The sequence below is a fragment of the Panulirus ornatus genome, chromosome 4, assembly GCF_036320965.1.
Source record: "Panulirus ornatus isolate Po-2019 chromosome 4, ASM3632096v1, whole genome shotgun sequence".
Classification (NCBI taxonomy): Eukaryota; Metazoa; Arthropoda; class Malacostraca; order Decapoda; family Palinuridae; genus Panulirus; species Panulirus ornatus.
In genome coordinates this window covers 60,604,840-60,624,629 of record NC_092227.1, presented here as the reverse complement: position 1 = coordinate 60,624,629, position 19,790 = coordinate 60,604,840, and the positions used below count along the sequence as shown (strand labels likewise).

The 19,790-nt window shown below is 42.4% G+C and overlaps 1 protein-coding gene across 6 annotated transcripts in view; it reads left to right on the top strand.

Moving 5' to 3' along the window:
- The window catches only part of LOC139766508 (uncharacterized), a 1,237,960-nt gene that overhangs the window by 229,745 nt on the left and 988,425 nt on the right, over positions 1-19,790 (top strand). For 4 of the 6 annotated variants that reach the window (XM_071695271.1, XM_071695250.1, XM_071695260.1 and 1 more), the window contains exon 1: positions 1,369-1,560. The exons of the other annotated variants lie outside the window; for them this stretch is intronic. In XM_071695271.1, coding sequence (XP_071551372.1) covers positions 1,537-1,560 — 24 coding nt within the window. In that variant the 5' untranslated portion in view covers positions 1,369-1,536. Of the gene's footprint in view, positions 1-1,368; positions 1,561-19,790 lie in introns of those variants that run through there. 6 annotated transcript variants of the gene reach the window in all.

The window sequence follows — 19,790 nt, the reverse complement described above, 5'->3', positions numbered from 1 at the left end:
TTTCAAAACACCCTCTTCTGCTCTCTCAACCACGCTCTTTTTATTTCCACACATCTCTCTTACCCTTACGTTACTTACTCGATCAAACCACCTCACACCACACATTGTCCTCAAACATCTCATTTCCAGCACATCCATCCTCCTGCGCACAACTCTATCCATAGCCCACGCCTCGCAACCATACAACATTGTTGGAACCACTATTCCTTCAAACATACCCATTTTTGCTTTCCGAGATAATGTTCTCGACTTCCACACATTCTTCAAGGCTCCCAGAATTTTCGCCCCCTCCCCCACCCTATGATCCACTTCCGCTTCCATGGTTCCATCCGTTGCCAGATCCACTCCCAGATATCTAAAACACTTCACTTCCTCCAGTTTTTCTCCATTCAAACTCACCTCCCAATATATATATATATATATATATATATATATATATATATATATATATATATATATACACAAAATGTAACCTAACCTATTACGTAGGTCAATTGCTTTATTACTACTAAGCTCACCAAATGTCATCAAATTTCTCTCTTCGACCTCAAGAATATGCCATTAGACTCTTTCTATTAATTTCTTTTATAGTCTGATAGAAGTGAATTTCTAAATTAACTAACATTCTCTTTAAGAAACTTAGCATATTGGAACTTTTAATGCAAAAGTTGCCAGACTTTCTTTGCGCTCATAGGCTAAAATGAAAACAGGTGACATTGTTATATTACATAAAGCTGCCTTTTAGTTAATTCCTTAAAGAATGATAAATAAAACGGTACAAAATACTATTTCAAATTTTACCAATCCAATCCATATCAATCGGTACAATATATGAATAGATTTTATCAGTGCGTACATCAGCATATTTTCAGTTCATAATTTATCTTATTATTTCTAGAACGTAGAAAGAGGCAGTGAATATCTAACAGAAACTTTATAACAATAATGTGATTAGATACCGAATTGTCTAACGGAATGTACGGCTGGATTTGGATTGAGGAAAATCATGAAAACATTTGACAAGAGCATAACAAGCAGAATGACCCTCATAAAGTTATGTAATTATGTAATTATAAAATGCATTTCCATCAGTGCCTTCTAGATGATCCGTTCAACTTGTGTACTGTCTATTTTGTAAAGTTGATGATCCTCATAGTCTTAAAACGTCAAATTAAATTTCGTATACGCTTAGTATTGTTTGAAATAGAAACTACTCCATGTATATGTGTGGTGATCACCCATACGTAATGAAGTTCGGGAAAGTTTTGTTTTGATAGATGTCGCCACCGTCGCCTCGTCAGGCAGCGCTGCTGGACAACGTAGTATAACGGGGTTTTGTGTTAGTCGTGAGTGCTTCTTGGTTGTGTGTTGTAGCTGGTTAGACTCTACGTACTGTTGCCGGTGATATTAGAGTTCGCGAGTGTTCCAGGTTGTACTGGGAAACGAACTGTCCCTCATAAAGTACTGTTGGTAAAGCTGGACTGACTGCGATGAAAATGGTCATTTCCCAGAGACAGTTTGTGAGCTGCTCCAGTCATGAGGCCTCTGCTCAACAACCAGGTAAGGAGAAAATTACGTAATAAGGATTATTCCTTGACCCACCACACTTTTTTTTTTTAATGGATTTATCGATTTCACCATAAAATAGTTTGTATTTGTCGAGATTATGAATGTTTGTGCGAAAATAGGATTTGTAAAATTCACAGAAATATTCGAGAAATCTGAGGAAAGCGGAAGTTGCTCAAGTTAAAATGGCCGATTTTTAGGACAGTAGTCTTGCCTCTTCTGGGAAGGCATAGCGACCCCCGCTGGATTTAACCAAATGTTCAGAGGAAAACAGATCCTCTTTTTGCTCATTAGAATGAATATGTATGGAATCTTGACTGTATCACCTCTTTCCAACGTAAGTTTTTCGTTCCAGAAAAAAAAAATGGCGCAGGGGAATAGGGTGATTAGAAGAATGCTTAATGTAGGGATAACATGCTTTTCGTGATATAATCAGTTGCCTATGAAAAAGTAATACTTTGTCTTTAGTATGTTGATAGTTTTATATCAGAATAACTGAGGGTAAATAATCAAAGCATGTTCTAGAATCCGAAATCTTTAGGAGAATATTTACTGAAGTTTAAGATACGATAAATTTCATTATGAGTCATAGAATCACAGACAGCAAAGTACGTAAACCTACGGAACCCATGTGAATCCGCTGTAAATGTAATATAAAGGAAAAAATGTACTTAAACTGTAAATCTTATGAGGTGTAAACTCTCTGTAAGCTACTTTTTGAGTAACATTTTCATATAATTCACATCTGTTATTCAGATTGTTTCTGTAAACTTGGGCCGAAGTTATTGTCACAGAATTGTCGGTATAACTTAAGTGAAGATTTTTCCCGAAACTTGCAAACCGGTAATGGTATTACAACTATCGGAGTTGGCATTGTCGTGGTGGATTAAATTGCTCAAGGGCATTTGAATTATAATCTTTTATTTGGTATTAAATAATTTCAGATAGTTAGCCCCAGATGCAGTTGAAAGCTGGGATTTTTTTTTGAGGGGAGGGGGCAGCTGGTGCGGCTGTAAAGATTATCAAAAATGTGTTACCTCCTGTTTCTAGTGTTGAGGGCTTGAACCCCCACTTCCCTTTAGATCCTCGACTTTGAAGTAATGGATATATTTAGTATACTTCAACTAGAACATTGGGGGGGTTAAAGTCCCAAATTAACGGGCGTACACACATTTTAGACTAGACCTCTCTAAAGCCGTTGTAATATTCGTTTATGCCTTAAGTTATTAGTGGTGGCATTTATTGGAATCAGCAATGGAAATGTGGGATTTATTGTGGAGAATAAAGCAGAGATGGGACAGCGTGTATGGAAAAGTCGTATTTCATTCGAAGATGATAAGTTGATAGTGGTGAGGGTTATGAAATTTTGGTAATATATCCGATTTATTAACAATACTTGAAACAGAACTTATGAAGATCTCGCTTAACGTCTCTTGCAATCAAGATTTATTATTGAAGTATACCAACGTGAGTATGATGTGTTTTTGGTGACAACGTGGAATGGATGTGGGGAGGCTGGGCCACAGAGGCGCCACCAGCCGCCAAGTTATACGCTACTATGTTTTGTGGGGGTTTGCGCGACGTTGAAATGATATAAGTTTTGGTGTATTTCAGATACAATAACGAAAATCAAGGTGAATCTTCTCAGGTCTTAAGGAATTATTGCAACTTCCCTCTGCTTATTTCTTGCACTGAATGGCGCGTAGCTTGACCTTCGAGTGTAAATACTATGAATTTGCTTGGATTTTTCCATTGTGCTTTCAGTGTGTTATAGAAACTTTTTATTCGCCTGAGCATTGGGAACTTTCAAGTATTACGTATAGTTTTAGTGTGATAAAAGCAAAGTTTAAGACTGCCCGGTAATAATTGAAAAAGTATTGATCATTCGTTTGAAATGTTCGTAAGGACAAAAAACGATTTGCAAAAGAGAGTAAATTATATAAAATTGATTTCATATCTTGAGGAAGGACGATTAAATCAGTCTTTTAACATGAACGCCCACCTCCCACGCCAGGTATATGTAAGTAGGCCTAATAACTAAGAAAATGAAGTATGCTTTGTCTTCAAGAAAAGTTTAGTAACTTTTTATGGGTAATGATGACTATGCTCCTTGTTTTCGTGTTAATCATAAAATTTTTCTCTTCAAAATCTTGAGAACTTAAATCCGATTCGTTTTCTTAAGGAAGAAAAGTACATACTGCGTGGTATATTTTTAATGCCACGTCCTAATTGTTCACTTCCGAATAGCATAATTTTCTCCAGTATTTGTTGGGAAATAGGCGATTCGATTGTTGCATTTTAGAGAATATGGATAAAATTAAAGGAAACTTGGGTATTTTGTCATACCGGGCTTACTCAACGTTACATTTTGTTTGATTAGATTAGCATTTTCCTTTATTTAACGTTAGAATTGGGGAAGGCTTAAAGGAGAAGGGATTATGATAATAGTAGGAAAACCAAAGTTGAGGTAACTCGGAAACCACAGTGTTAATCCATCAAGATTAAACGTTTAGTGCTGGTAGGGTTCGTTGTGGGAACATTGTAGTCAGGTTGGTTATAAAGAGGAGGAGTAATGATAATTGATATAAAACAGGGTATATGGATGAACGAACTTTCCCGCTGTTACTTTGTAAGGCATAATTTCCGTGTTGGTATATAAAAGAAATAAGCTGCTCTAATGTAAGTAGCGGACAACAAACACCTCGTTAGTGTAGCTCTTGTTCAAGTATTAAGATACCTCGCAGGCGCTGTTAAACATCTGAGACATAGATGGAACTGTTTCTCGAAATATCGTACCCTTCCCCCAAACCTTCAAGCTTATAAACATTTATCTCTGTAATGGCTTAGCCGAATGACGACTTGCTTGGCTAGGCTTCGCCAGGCATGCCAACCGTTCCGAATGATGTCTGCCAGTGGTTTGCGACCTCTAACACTTACGTGTGTGTGTACTACCATAGTTTTTACATATCGCACCCGATTCAGGGTCAGTGCAGTTCCAGAATTTAAGCAATTATAGAGGGAAGTAACGTTGTTCGTATTTTCGCTTTGGTCGCATTCTGTTATTAGTCAGGCTCTTTCCGAACGGTTTTAGAATGTGTTTGTTTACTATTATCTAGCTTGACCGTATTGCTTATATATACATATATATATATATATATATATATATATATATATATATATATATATATATATATATATATATATATTACATCAATATCACTACAACAGTGTGCGAGTCCCCCCATGCTTGTTGGAACAATACTGAACAAAAGGCACCTGTGAATCACACACTAGGCGAGTGAGTTGGGAACATGTAGATGATGCGATATGAAACAATGTGAAACATTCATAGTCGAGAGCATCGCTCACTTAGGGCAAGAGCGACACTTCACAGCTAAGCCGTCAGCTGTTGCACGTGAATCGCGCATTAAAATGGGTGACCTCAGCGAAACGCGACTCTTTCGACTCGAATGCTATAACAGAGTTGATGAGAGACAGAGTTTTAGAGCATCTGGTGGAACACCAAAGGTGAAGAGTAGCCCGGGAAATGTTGTGAATACTAGTAATGAGGAGCGAAAGGTGTGTGACACAGAGCGAGAGATTTGAAATGCTGGGAGTAAGTAGGTTACAGTAAAGTTGTTTGGGACAAAGATTGATCTTCAGGATGTATGAACGATAGGAGTCAGTCTTGGGGAGGAGGGTACTGGCGACAGTGTGTTATGAAAGAAGCATAAGATATTGATGGAAGGAGAAAGAGGGAGGTGAGAAAATTGACAAGTGTGATGAAGTGACAAAAAACGAAAGCTGTGATAATGAAACAGTAGGATTTTACATTAATGAAACAGGGAATACAAATGATGAAATTATGATGCAGCCCATTCACAGAAAGACAAACAAAAAAAAAACGGAAGCTGTAGTAATGAAACGGTAGGATTTTACATTAATGAAACAGGGAATACAAATGAAATAATGCAGCCCATTCACAGAATACAAACAAACAAACGCATGGAGGGTATAGGAAATAGGAAGTAGATTGTACTGAAAATAGGATATTTGTAATGGGATAGTATTAAATGGTTGGAGATGGGTTTTTGAAAGGCTATAATAAGATATATGACTGTCAGGAATCGATGGTACAGCGGGTTGAAGTATGGTGACGATGGAAGGAACCGGTAATTTTACGGGTTATCAAAATGATTAGGGGCACTGCGTGCCGGGATGGGAGTAAAAGACTTAAAAAGAGGTAATTAAGCGAGGATGGATGTGGTAACATGATGATAGGAGATTGTTGATAGAGGTGATATGTATACGACAGAAGGGATGGCCATTTTAAAGGGTTATTATAATGATATAGATACTAGGTGAGATGAGTGTGAGGGCCTCCATATAGGTGAGAAAGGGGTTGAAATATGGAGAGACATTTGGAATGAATTAAGTGAACCAAGAAAGGAGAGGGTGAAGTTCATAGCGAAGACCTGGGATAATAGCAGTGTGCGAAAAGAACTTACTTGAAAGGAAAAAGGATTATTTCTATATGGAAGAAATATTCCGAGGCTATCAAGCGTAGTGGGCAATAAATGTGGTTGGTGGAGAGTTGATTGTTAGAATTAGAATTATTTCGGGAGACTGAATAAGAGAGATAGGGTTGACTTGTGTCTGGGTACATGGTTCTACGAATCATGTACTTACCTTCAAAATGGTAGTTGAAAAAAAAAGTTCGAAATGCTTATATTAGAGGCAGTCATTGTTTACAAGGAGATGGGGGAACATGCGCCATTACTGGTATAGGCAACGACTATATGGTCTTGGGTTGGTTGATACTAGGATGACACGATGATGCTTGAGGTGACGTTGGCTGTTTTTGCCATCTTTATGGACCGAGTCGGAAGGTCTGGGGATGTAGGGAAGTGAGCGAGTTAACTGAAGAAGAATAGGAGGAAGTGGTACGTTAAGATGCCTATGGATGATAGTGTCATCTGTGATGACGGTGACTGTCATAGGATGTTATTATTGTCATTGGGTGACACTGTCACTTGATGACGCTCCCGTTGGCTGACTGTTTCAATGGGTGACGCTTTGCTCGATGACCTTGTGTTGCTAGACGACTCTCTGTCATTGGACGAGACTGTCATTGTATGACATTGTCAATAGATGACTCTGTGCCATTGGATGAGCCTGTTTTACTAGGTGGCAGTGTCATTGGTTGAAACTGTGTCTTTGGCTGAAACTGTATCGTTAAATGAGACGTGTCATTGGACGATCCTGTGTCACTGGATGACAAATGTTTCATTGGGTAACACATGTGTTATTGGGCGACACTCGTTAGATGACACTGTCGTTTGATGAAATAGTGTCTTTGGATGACATTGTGTCATTGGAGGAATTTGTAATTAGATAAGTTTCACTGAATGACGCTCATTTCACTCATGAGAAACTGGAATTGATTTTATGTTGAGATACCAAGATAACTTGGTCTTTTTTGGGAATATATAATCTACATATGCTCTCTCTTCCTGGCATAGATTGTCAGTACCCTGGAATTTGCAGTCGCATAGTAGTAGTAAGACTGGAACCTGTAAGTAAGATTTGATCAGCTCTCTCGTCAGTGGCGAATGCCACTACAGCGCTCTGACCATAGCCGACCCTGAATTAAAGCTGATAGTGGTTTCACGCATTACTTTAAGTGTACCCAAGATATTTCGAACAAATGGACGCTTTAACAAGTGGGCATTTTATTACGTTACCTCCTATGTTCAACTAATGTCAGTACGTTTTATTCGGATTGGTTGGTTGGTTGTTTGGGCTTTTGGCCTCTTAGCTGCCAGGGTCTTAATATTAAGGCCGTCAATAACGTCAGTGTACTGTATCCACGAACCGATCAATCTTTAACACATGCAGGTTTTGGGATCGCATACGCTCACTGGGTACATACGTGTTCGGGTTTGACCTGCGATGCATGATACACGGTGGTTGGAATTGTTCAGAGAAGTGGCAAAGGGGTTGAATTCCTTCATCCTTTAACATTGGAGACTTCGACTCTTTTTAGCGTCGTTGCAAGGAACGCAGTTGAAATTTCTTACGCCATGGCACAGATCGTGTGGCAGATGTACTTAAAGCGTCGCACTTCTGCTCAGATTGCAGTGTTGGCTTTGTTCTCTCTTGCTGTATCGCTACATTTGTTTGCATATCATCTTCACATCTAAGGCAACCCATAGTGTCCGAGGGCACGGCGCTTGAGTATGGTGGCGCGAACTCTGATATGGTTCTTATGGGTCAGGTCATACGGTCGCGCTATCATTATAACTCCAAGGCTTTGCAGCGTCGTGCTTAAGGGTCGTAGGTCATGCTTGAGTCGTAGCGTCTTTCTTAAGGGTATCTACGTCGTGCTCAAGGGTTGTGCCGACGTGCTCAAGAGTCTCATGCTCATGCTTAATTATCGTACTGTCGTGCTCAAGGGTCATACTGTCGTTCTCAGAGGTTGTAAGGCCGCCCTCGCTGGTCATACTTTCGTGCTCAAGGGTCATACCGTCGTGCTCAAGGGTCATACCGTCGTGCTCAAGGGTCGCACCTTCGGGCTTACCGGTCACATCTTCGTGCTCAAGGTTCATACCGTCGTGCTCAAGGCTCGTATCGTCGTGCTCCAGGGCCCAATCATCTTATTTAAGTGCTTAAGAATGTATTAATAGCTTCGTCGTGCAGTAGAAGCACCGCGTCAGTTTCTCCAGCGAGGTACATACATTCTTAACCCGAGCATGGTGGGAGGACCCAGCTGCCACCACTACGCTCATGTGTGTGTGTGTCTGTCATCGACTAATGGACCTGCAGTCGGGGCCGGACCAAACGTCAAAACGGAAAAATATCCATCAGTTTTTAGATATCGGTATGACCGTAATGTCTGCATCTGTATGTCTGAAATGCAGCCAGTCTTGCTTGCTGTATTAGGAGAGTTTATTGTATTTCTAAATTTCCCGCACAGGCGGAGTTTATTGTATTTTATAGTTTCCACGGAATCGAATTGAAATGATTTTCTAAAGACTTTCGAATTTAGTCCTTCATGTTGGTAAATAGTTATCTATCGGACGATTGATCAGGGAAGATACCAAACGAAAACCGATGATTAATTTACTTGTGAAGCATCCATTATGGTTTCATGGTTTTGGGTACAGTGAACATTAGATATTCTTTTCTCTAACTTTTTTTTTTTTTTGTTGGTTGTTATGTCGTCTGTTTTTGCTTTCCTTCCTTCTGTGTCATTTGCTCGTTTCGTTTGTTTCCCGTTTGCTCCTGTGTCGTCATGTCTTTGTCGTCTCTGTCTGTTTTTTTCCACTTTGTCGTCTAGTCTTGTTTTCTCTGCAACTGTGTCGTCTTCTCTCGTGTCGTCTGCTCTTCTCCCCTTGTGTCATCTGTTCTTATCTGCCGTGCCCCTGTGTCGCCTGCCCTGACTCCACTTTTCACCACAGGATATCCACAGGGAAGGACTGTATACATGACATGTATCATCATCCAGGACAGGATAGGCTTCATGTACCGCTGTGGCTATAGGGACGGACTCGCACTCAAACATCAGCTATGTTTTTCTCGCGGTAGATGTCGTCACCGGGGAGGTTTGATTTCGAAAGGTGCCGGAGGCTCAGAGGAACACGCAGCTTTGTTGGTCAGTATTACAAAGTTACGTTATGATGTAAAGGATGTTGATAAGTGTCGGGTATAGTGAGAGCCTGTGGAGTAACCGTCGGAAGATTGTGAACGGAAGGAAGCTAAAGGAGTCAGTATTAGGGTATTATTTTATCGGAGGAATATCTACTTGATTTTATCAGAGGAATATCTGCTTGATTTTATCAGAGGAATATCTACTTGATTTTATCAGAGGAATATCTACTTGATTTTATCAGAGGAATATCTACTTGCCCAAGGCATAAGTTTACGTAAAGTATGTATAGTGAAGGGCTTGAGAAGCCTGCGTCGAGCATGTCGTGATGTACTGAAGATTTGGTGAAATGATTGCAAAGTTCGTCGTAGTTACTGTGATTCCTCGTCCTCTAGCTATGTACTGGTAAATTCCTTGCAGATAGCATTGTACTAATGTTGTTTTCCGAACAACTGTAGGACACATCGTGTTGAGGAAAATTGTTTTGCAGGTCATTTACCGCTTGCCATCATGACTCGGAAACACTTGGGGAAAACGAGTTTCTCGATTAGCCATATGTTGCAATTTTGCAAGTTACTTTCATCAGTATTGTGATTATCCTCTCTTGTCAGAGTCGGTATCAAAAATGTTTGGATAGTTGTACACTGAACCTACCGCATCCTACGAGAAAACGAAAACGGGAAAGTGTCATTATTCACTATCCATACGATGAATGATGTATTCTTCACTTGATTTATTAGTATTCCTAACTTTGTTCACCGCCTCAATATCTTCTCCACACTCAACCTGGAACACGAGCCCCACACTCGTCGAACTTCAGACGAGTGAGACTGTGGGTAACTCGTTCAAATATCCTGTTTGCCTCGCGTTGTTTTGGTCGTCTGCTGACACCGCGGCTGGGTTGTGTGGTGTGTGGCACTTGTGGTACACCTGCAGCCTGGGGTTAGTGGTCTCATTTGCCAGGTACCTACGTGGGGACAACCACAGTATTTACGAGTTAATGGTAGTGTCATTCCATCTTGCTGTATTTGGTATTCCCCCAAAACATGGTCAATATTTTTTTCTTAACGAATGAATATACTACGTTTTCTGTGACTGCTGATTAGAGCGAAAATGGAACCACTTGCAGGGAACATTATAATATAAGTTTATTGGATATGTAAGAATATCTTCATGAATTACCTCAATAATTGTATCATCACAGCTCACACTGCTATATTTAACCTGCGTTAATTGTGAAATACAATGTATTGAGAAACTGACGGGCTTGACGTTAATTCTATTCAGTAGTGCTGAATATGATGAAAGTGAATTGTCCTTGAAATCATACGACAGACGTGCTCTTATAATAACGTTTTACTGTACTTGTAACAAACTGCTTTGCATTCTTGATCATGTAATCGTCTGAAAGCTCAATGATAGTGGTAGCCAAAATTTCAGAGAGAGAAAAAAAAGATTATATCTGCATTATATGGTTCACAGTGTATGTTGCAGGCGACGTGATCTGTTGTTCAAAAGCTTCATCATAATAGTCGATTACAGCGGACACCAGTCAGCTTAACAGAGCACATTATTGTCATGATGAGATGCTTAATAACAACAACAGCACTTGCTCTCAAACACCTATGCCAGCAACCTCAACAAAACCTGTACTGTAATCGTTCATTTACACAGTGTGCTTTACGTTACTCTGACATATATGTAATCTAAGCTTATTTGCGAGAGTAGGAATTTATACGATATAAGCAAAGATTCATTATCATCATTGACATCATTATTTTCATCATTATCTTCATCATCCTTCGTGTGCGACACGTAGTATTTTCATGCTCTTTTATCAGACTGTCGCCGAAGCCGGAATTTTACACCCACCCACCGTAATTTTTCACAGCTTCCGATACGGTTATAAACGCAGATAAGCTTGAGCTTTTAGTCAGGGTTCTGTACTATGCTTTCATCATACTAACCAGTGAGGATATTGGGTCTGTATCAACGCTGGGTTTTGGCTCTGGCAGAATTTAGGAGGTCGAAACCCTTCAACTTGACTATGATTACTCTCTTGCCTTGACATCTCGTGAGGCATCAAAATGTCGTTATGTTCATCTGGCACTCAATTACCTGTATCCATGCTCCTCCACCAGTGATCTAAATCATGTAAATTACTCTCTGCAAGTCCTCATGGATTTGGTAGATCGAAATGTGAAGGCTGTTACCCGGTCTTTGTTTTGTGATGAGGACGTGCTCATCCACAGCTAGTTAATCTTGAAGTCGAATCGCTTTATCATCTCGGAGCAACAACAACGCCGCTACGCCGAGCAAAACACGGCACCTGTTACAGACGCCATCTCGAACTTGTTCCAGATTGCATGTGTTAGAGGGGATGATGTATAGCCGTATTAGATGGGCCCGTCCTTGAGGCATTAGCCATCAGTTGGGCCTGTCCTTGAGGCATCGGCCATCAGATGGGCCCCTCCTTGAGGCATCGGCCATCAGATGGGCCCCTCTTGAATCCTGAGTTGTAACTTCATATGAGAGCTCATGACGGTATGGTACCAAGGACTTGACTCCGAAGCTCCCTTCATTCTGTTCTCTTGTGTCTGTCTTGCTCCCTGACCAGTCTGCCTCAGTTGAAGGGTCTGCCTCTCCCTGTCAACGGCGGTGTTCCCTGTGGCTGTGGTCTGCCTCGTACAGTCCTCTTTAGTTTTCATCAACTGTTCTGTTCTGTTCGGGTAACTAAATGCGCTCGTATGTTGATGGAAGACTACATTTCTGCATCTTGTCTAACTTGACCAGCATCTCGTTTCGCTCCAGCTTCCTTTGTAAGCTTAGATTTGGTCACGATTTTCCAGTTGGACACACACAGTCCACCCATGTTTAATACTTTTTACAGACCCAGTTACTCCCAAGTCTTTCGCTGAAGCCCCTTATAACTTTTCCATATCCTACAATGGATCTGTAATACCACCACTCAACACGCTTAACGTAATAGCTGGTGTCACCATAATGCCTAGTCTACCTTGGAAAAGTCTTATGTTCTCCTAAAATACTGGAGTCCTGTTCACATGCACAAAATTCTCCTTTTCTGCACAGGTGTTTTTATTACACAAAGGACTAGTTCGCCCTTCTATAGCGTTCTATTCTCTTAGGAGATCGTAGTTTTACATACTGACTATAGAGTCTACTCCGAAGCAGTCTTAACTTACCATATCTACCCAGCCTGTCAGAACTTGAACCTTTTTCCCTGAGTCACAATGTTGGTTCTCTTTCCCTATTCTACAGCATATACATGATACTGAGGTTAAAGGATTACATCGTGTGACCCTTGGCGACTCCTATGTCGTCTGCTTCCTCGAACATAGCGAGGTCTTGCAACTCTCTCTCTCTCTCTCTCTCTCTCTCTCTCTCTCTCTCTCTCTCTCTCTCTCTCTCTCTCTCTCTCTCTCAACAATGGTAACCTGACCCTTCTTCAAAGCCAGATTTTCCATATCCTCCATTTTTTTTCCTTATTTTTCTCTTTACTTATGCATCCTTTTTATCCACTTTTCCTATATCACTGCTGGCAAAGTGTCACTGTGGATGTTCGTCCGTGATGGAAGCTTTACGATAGCAATAAAAAGAGATATTGCAAATGTTGCAGTATGAAAAAAACATGACGGGTCCGTCAGTCTTTCCATAGTGCCGTGGACACTCATAATCCTTTCCTCGTGCTGTTCGTTCGTGAAATACGGTGTGAGGGGCTTGTACAGCGGCAGCACTCGCTGCACAGCCTGAGGCAGTGATGGTCGACCAGTTCCGGGGGTGCATGGAAGATTCAGTGATGGTCGACCAGTTCCGGGGGTGCCTGGAAGATGCAGTGATGGTCGACCAGTTCTGGGGGTGCCTAGAAGATTCTATACAAGGTTTCGTTTGGCAGATGGACTGAAACTTGAAACCCCCCAAGTTTCACTTTTGTAAAATAGAAGTGAAATAAACGTTACGACTCGTTTTTATCTGGGTAGCGTCTTTTACTGCTTCTGAGGCGCAGAGATGGGCTGGATGACATCATTTCAGAATGGTGGTTCTACCAGATGCGGTCACTTACAATCTATCGCTGAAGGAATGCCACCTGCCTCTGATGTTTGATGTACCATCTGTTACTGTCCCCACCTGTTGAGCCCCTAGTACTGTTACTGTCCCCACCTGTTGAGCCTCTAGTACTGTTGCTGTCCCCACCTGTTGAGCCTCAAGTACTGTTGCTGTCCCCACCTGTTGAGCCTCAAGTACTGTTGCTGTCCCCACCTGTTGAGCCCCTAGTACTGTTACTGTCCCCACCTGTTGAGCCTCAAGTACTGTTGCTGTCCCCACCTGTTGAGCCTCAAGTACTGTTGCTGTCCCCACCTGTTGAGCCCACAGTACTGTTACTGTCCCCACCTGTTGGGCCTCTAGTACTGTTGCTGTCCCCACTTGTTGGGCCTCTAGTACTGTTGCTGTCCCCACCTGTTGAGCCCCTAGTACTGTCACTGTCCCCACCTGTTGAGCCCCTAGTACTGTTGCTGTCCCCACCTGTTGAGCCCCTAGTACTGTTGCTGTCCCCACCTGTTGAGCCTCTAGGACTGTTGCCGTCCCCACCTGTTGAGCCCCTAGTACTGTTGCTGTCCCCACCTGTTGAGCCTCTAGGACTGTTGCCGTCCCCACCTGTTGAGCCTCCAGTACTGCTACTGTCCCCACCTGTTGTGAATCTAGTACTGAGAACACATTACTGTCACTGTGTACATCAGAAAGTTCAAGCATAGTAGTATTATGTTTGTGCCTTTGTTTAAAAGCCTCACATTATCTGCACAGCGTCTCAAAATTACTCACGTCAGTGCTCATCTCAGTGGGGATTTGTTTACTCGTAATTTTGTTGGTAAATTCAATATCAGTCATCCTTCCCAGATTTGCCATGATCGCTGTACAATTTGCACTTTTTGAGGTCATTCATCGAGCAAATGTCATATTCAGGGGACATTACCATGAGTGAGGGAGTTTTTTTTGTGTAGCTAGAAAGACTTTCCAGCATGATGTCCGTGCCTCATGAACGGAGTCGGGCATGGTAAAGCTACTCTTTGGACCGTGTTTTACCCCAACAGTTGCTGTTCGTGCTCGGTCCTGGTGTGCCTTTGTGTGTCCTTGCATCCCCCCGTACAGTAGGCGACTCCACGCTCTGTTGTTCCTCATGCGTTTTAAAGATACGTTCTGGAATAGCTGCCACTGGGTCTGGGAGCCCTCATTGCACGTCCTGGTATCGTGGAAGTCCCGCTTGCTGTGTCGTTATAATTCATCAGTATACTTATAAAACTTTTGAGCTGTACTTACGAAACTTTTGAGCCATCCACTCGCTCAGTCTTAACTACACCCACTGTCTCTCGCTGGCTTTCCTCATCCCTCATGTGCCTCGTCTTGCCATTATCCACACCGTAGTTCAGAAAGAGCATTAAATCAGCATCATATTACTTTGTCACTTGTGTTCATAAATTAGGTTTGTGTGATTTCTTTGTAATTGGTCCTAAATCATGGCCAGAAACACGTTACAAGGACACACACACACACACACACACACACACACACACACACACACACACACACACACACACACGATGCCAAAGTTAGTAGTGAAAAGAGAGTAGGATTGTATCAACTTACAAGGAGGCCTAGACGAGTTCAGAAGTTGGTTTGATGTATGATTGATAGAATTCAATCCCATAGAATACAAAGTAATGAGGATGGAACACGATGAAAGAGCGCCTCGTTATGAATATCATTCAGCTGGAAATAAGCTGAAGGAATTGGTGCGAGAGGAACCTGGGTGTGGAAATCGTGGAACTATATTTCGGTGTATGGATAAGGAAGCACTCGGCAAGCTGTTCTCATCTTACACTAGACTTGACTATAATATGCTCCACGAGTGTGGTCACCACACGTGAAAGAAGCACAAAGAACTAATAGTGAAGATCCAGAGGAGGAGGAGGACAAAGTTGGTACCAGGGTTAAGAGAGATGTTTTACAGGCAATGCCTAAAAGCCTTAGATTTGCCCTCCATGGGACAAGAGAAGAGTAAAGGGGATTTGATCTCAGTCTTTAAGGTTTTAAACTAGCTTAGTGACGTATACAGCGAACAGTTCTTGGAGATACAGGGATGGAACAACCAGTGGATATCGTGAAATTAAGCATGAAACGTGTTATAGAAAATGTAAAGAGGTACTGATATATTATGGGTAGTTGATGGATGGAATGAACTCTTATGATGACTGTTGTGTGTGACGGTAGAGAAAGTTCAACAGATCCGGCCTTACGACTGTCCAACTCTTCTCAAGTAGTACAAATAAGTAAAGCACATACGTTTTTTTTTTTTTATGAATTTCCCTCAGTCAAGTCAAAGGTACGATTTTTTTTTATGAATTTCCCTCAGTCAAGTCAAAGGTACGATTTTTTTTTTTATGAATTTCCCTCTGTCAAGTCAAAGGTAATCGAATTATAACTTAACCATACCGGAGCACCGTGTGGCCCGGGTTTTCTCCTGGCTTGGGTTATGAAACTCATCAATGATCCATGTGCACGTGGAGTGAGCTTCTAATTTTCCCCGTCGGTTGCAATTCTTTTTCGCTTGGCCCGGATCCACTCTAGGGCTCTCCTTCACTAGGCTCGGGTAATAACGATTCATTTCATGGGGCTTTATCACCTGTCAACTCAGTATTTGTCTTGGTGAACAGTATACGAGAATTTCCTTCGAGTAGATAAAGACAAAAACTTTATTAATGATACATATCATGTGGTCATGCAACAAATGAGGGTAAGTGGTATAAGCGTGTGAACTTTTAATATATATCAGGTGGAAAATTTCCTCGTCCTATTTGGGCAGCGTGGACTGTGGTTCTCGGGTTATCCACACCCGCTTCAGTTATCTGTCTTAAAAGACGATATTCGGCAAGACTGCAACGGTGGTTGACGAGAGATAATGTCAAACCACGTCCCATGGCTTCGTTCTGCTTACACGTGCCCTCTGCTGGCGGGGCTTGCAAGCCTGGAAACTCAGATTTAGTTTGGTCGGGCTCCTCTGCCTAATTAGCATCATGATCTCTCGTTTTCGTTATGAAAACAGTGCAGGGAGAGGACACTCGCGAGGCGTGATACCGTCTGCTCATATGTTAACATGTGTGTCTGGTTGGTATTTTGTCTCGCATATTCCATGTTGGCTCACGGCTTACAGTCGGCTTTAAGTTGGTCGAATGCGTTGTACAGTTCCAAGGTATTAACATCTAGCAGTTACGAACTATATACCATCTTGGCTTTAGTTGAGATAGGTTACGTATTCTCAAAAGGTTCTCCATTGTTCTTGAAAGTAGACTCGTGTTCTTCTAACCGGGTTCAAGTGAGTGGTAGGAAACAGACCCATATTGGTAATCCCTCTCGTTTTCGTCACCTGGCATGATAAATCTTCAAAACGACAGGTTCGCCGGCCTCACTCCACGGCAGAACAGGGTCCGAGAATCCCAAACGAACCGCACAGAGCACCGAAGCAGCAGCACCAGGGGGTCGAAGCGCCCGTCAAACTTGGCTCCTCTGGAATACTTGATGGCATGTAGCATGCTTCGTTAAGCTGGGCCTCCTTCAGACACTTTGAGTGGGTTCGGGAAATTCAGTGGAGTGCATATTGTTTTTGCGGTTTACATAGCAGCAAGCGGGTTGTGAGTGTGTGTAGTGACCCAGCGATTTAATGGCTATGATTGGAATATACGAAATACCTCACAATAACAGACGAATAACAGGAGAGAGAACTTTAAAAAGGATTCATGATGAACAGTCACAAGCTGTTCAGTTCCAATAGAAACATCACTGAATAGAATACAATACTTTCATATACTGTTTCATTTAGAATTAAACAGTTACCAAATGTCTTGCGCTAAATAACGCAATTAGGAATCCATTGCAACAGATGTGATATTTATTATGTATGTATATACTTTGTCGCCGTCTCCCGCGTTAGCGAAGCAGCGCAAGGAAACAGACGGAAGAATGTGGCCCAACCCACACATGTTTATACATAAACGCCCACACACGCACATATACATACCTATACATTTCAACGTATACATACACAGACATATATACACAGGCACATATTCATACATGCTGCCTTCAATTCCCGCCGCCACCCCGCCACACCTGAAATGACACACCCCCCTCCCTCCGCGTCCGCGCGGGGTAGCACTAGGAAAGGACAACAAGGCCACATTCGTCCACACTTAGACTCTGGCTGACATGTGTAATGAACCGAAACCACAGGTCCCTTTCCACATCCAGGACCCACAAAACCTTCCATGATTTACCCCGGACGCTTCACATGCCTTGGTTCGATCCATTGATATCACGTCGACCCCGGTATACCACATCGTTCCAGTTCACTCTATTCCTTGCACGCCTTTCACCCTCATTTATGTTCAGGCTCCGATCGCTCAAAATCTTTTTCACTCCATCCTTCCACCTACAATTTGGTCTCCCACATCTCCTTCCCTCCACCTCTGACACATACATCCTCTTTGTCAATCTTTCCTCACTCATTCTCTCCATGTGACCAAGCCATTTCAGTACACCCTATTCTGCTCTCTCAACCACACTCTTTTTATTACCACACGTTTCTCTTACCCTTTCATTACTTACTCGATCAAACCACCTCACACCACATACTGTCCTCAAACATCTCATTTCCAACACATCCACCCTTCTCCGCACAACCTTGTCTATCTCCCATGCCTCACAACCATATAACATTGTTGGAACACTATTTCTGAGATAACGTTCTCGCCTTCCTCACATTCTTCAACGCTCCCAGAACCTTCGCCCCCTCCCCAACCATGTGACTGACTTCTGCTTCCATGGTTCTATCCGTTGCCAAATCCACTCCCAGATATCTAAAACACTTCACTTCCTCCAGTTTTTCTCCATTCAAACTTACCTCCCAATTAGCTTGTCCCTCAACCGTACTGAACCTAATAACCTTGATCTTGTTCACATTTACTCTCGGCTTTCTTCTTTCACACACTTTACCAAACTCAGTCACCAGCTTCTGCAGTTTCTCACTTGAATCAGCCACCAGCGCTGTATCATCAGCGAACAACAACCGACTCGCTTCCCAAGCTCTCTCATCCACAACAGACTGCATACTTGCCCCTTTTTCCAAAACTCTTGCATTCACCTCCCTAACAACCCCATCCATAAACAAATTCAGTCTCTCACCAGAATGTTGTCAGTTTGCGGTCACCAGAATATTGTCAGCAACCGCTCATCAGAATATTGTCAGCAACAGGTCACCAGAATATTGTCAGCAACCGCTCATCAGAATATTGTCAGCAACCGCTCTCCAGAATATTGTCAGCAACAGGTCATCAGAATATTGTCAGCAACAGGTCATCAGAATATTGTCAGCGATTACTTTGATTCTCTCGCCAGCGGTATTGTTGAGCTGAATGTTGAAATAGGTCGGGTAACGTGTTTCATGTAATATGATCTGCAAAACTCCCTCCTCGGCAGCTAGAACTGATAATTCCTTGGCATTTCATTCCCGGGAAATAGTTGGGAGACCGTATCAAGTTCCCCTTAAGATCAGGGTACACATACGCGCCAGCCTTCGCATGTTTCACCATAGGAACCATACTGGAGGACTCGCTGTCCTAAGTTTGCTACGGGAGTTGAGATATTCCCGTCTGCCGTGGAATCCAACGCGGCCCTTAATTAGATTACGCAACGCAGCTGGAGATCTGCGTTGCGCGTGAACCACACGGGCTTGGCATCTTCATGAACAGGGAGTATGAAATTCTTCAGGAGATGGTTCACCCAAAGGGAGTCGAATTACGTTTCAATACCTTGGGAGGAGTTCGGACCTTGTCTCCAGTACTCCCCAGTTTCCCCCCTGACACACGCTTTAGGATGGCTCTGCTCGCATTTTAAGTAATCCTGTTTCCCAGTTAGATGGCCGAGATTGGTTTCTAAATTCCCCCTTAATGGTCTGATATTTCACGATTGGAAACCTCACTGTGCGCGACTTTGTACCGATACACTCCCCGTCGAAATGGTTGTAGTTCTACCTCTATGTAATGGTAGGGAAAGTCAGTAAAGTAAAGTTTGTGAGAAAGCGAGGGCGGTGTCATCTGATTCTATGTGATAGATTATGCGGTCTGCTGTAATTGATTATCATCGGTATTGCTCACCTGCGTTGACAGCCTCAGCATCTTCGTCAGATTAATCGAAACCGCGTCCCCAGCCAGACCTGTTGAACTTGAGCAGAAATTAGACTGTCGGGAACTTGCGTGTTGATATCCTGTTTGTCTCGCAGTGCTGGGCTCTCCAGATGACTGCTTACACCACGGCAGCGAAGTGGTTTGTGACACTTGTGTGGTACATCCGACGTTTGGTTGGGCAGTGGGAGACGTCGTTTAGGTGGAGAGAGAGAGAGAGAGAGAGAGAGAGAGAGAGAGAGAGAGAGAGAGAGAGAGAGAGAGAGAGAGAGGCGGCCATGATACTTACAAGTAACTGGTGCGTCTTGTATTAGTCTTTGCTCGTA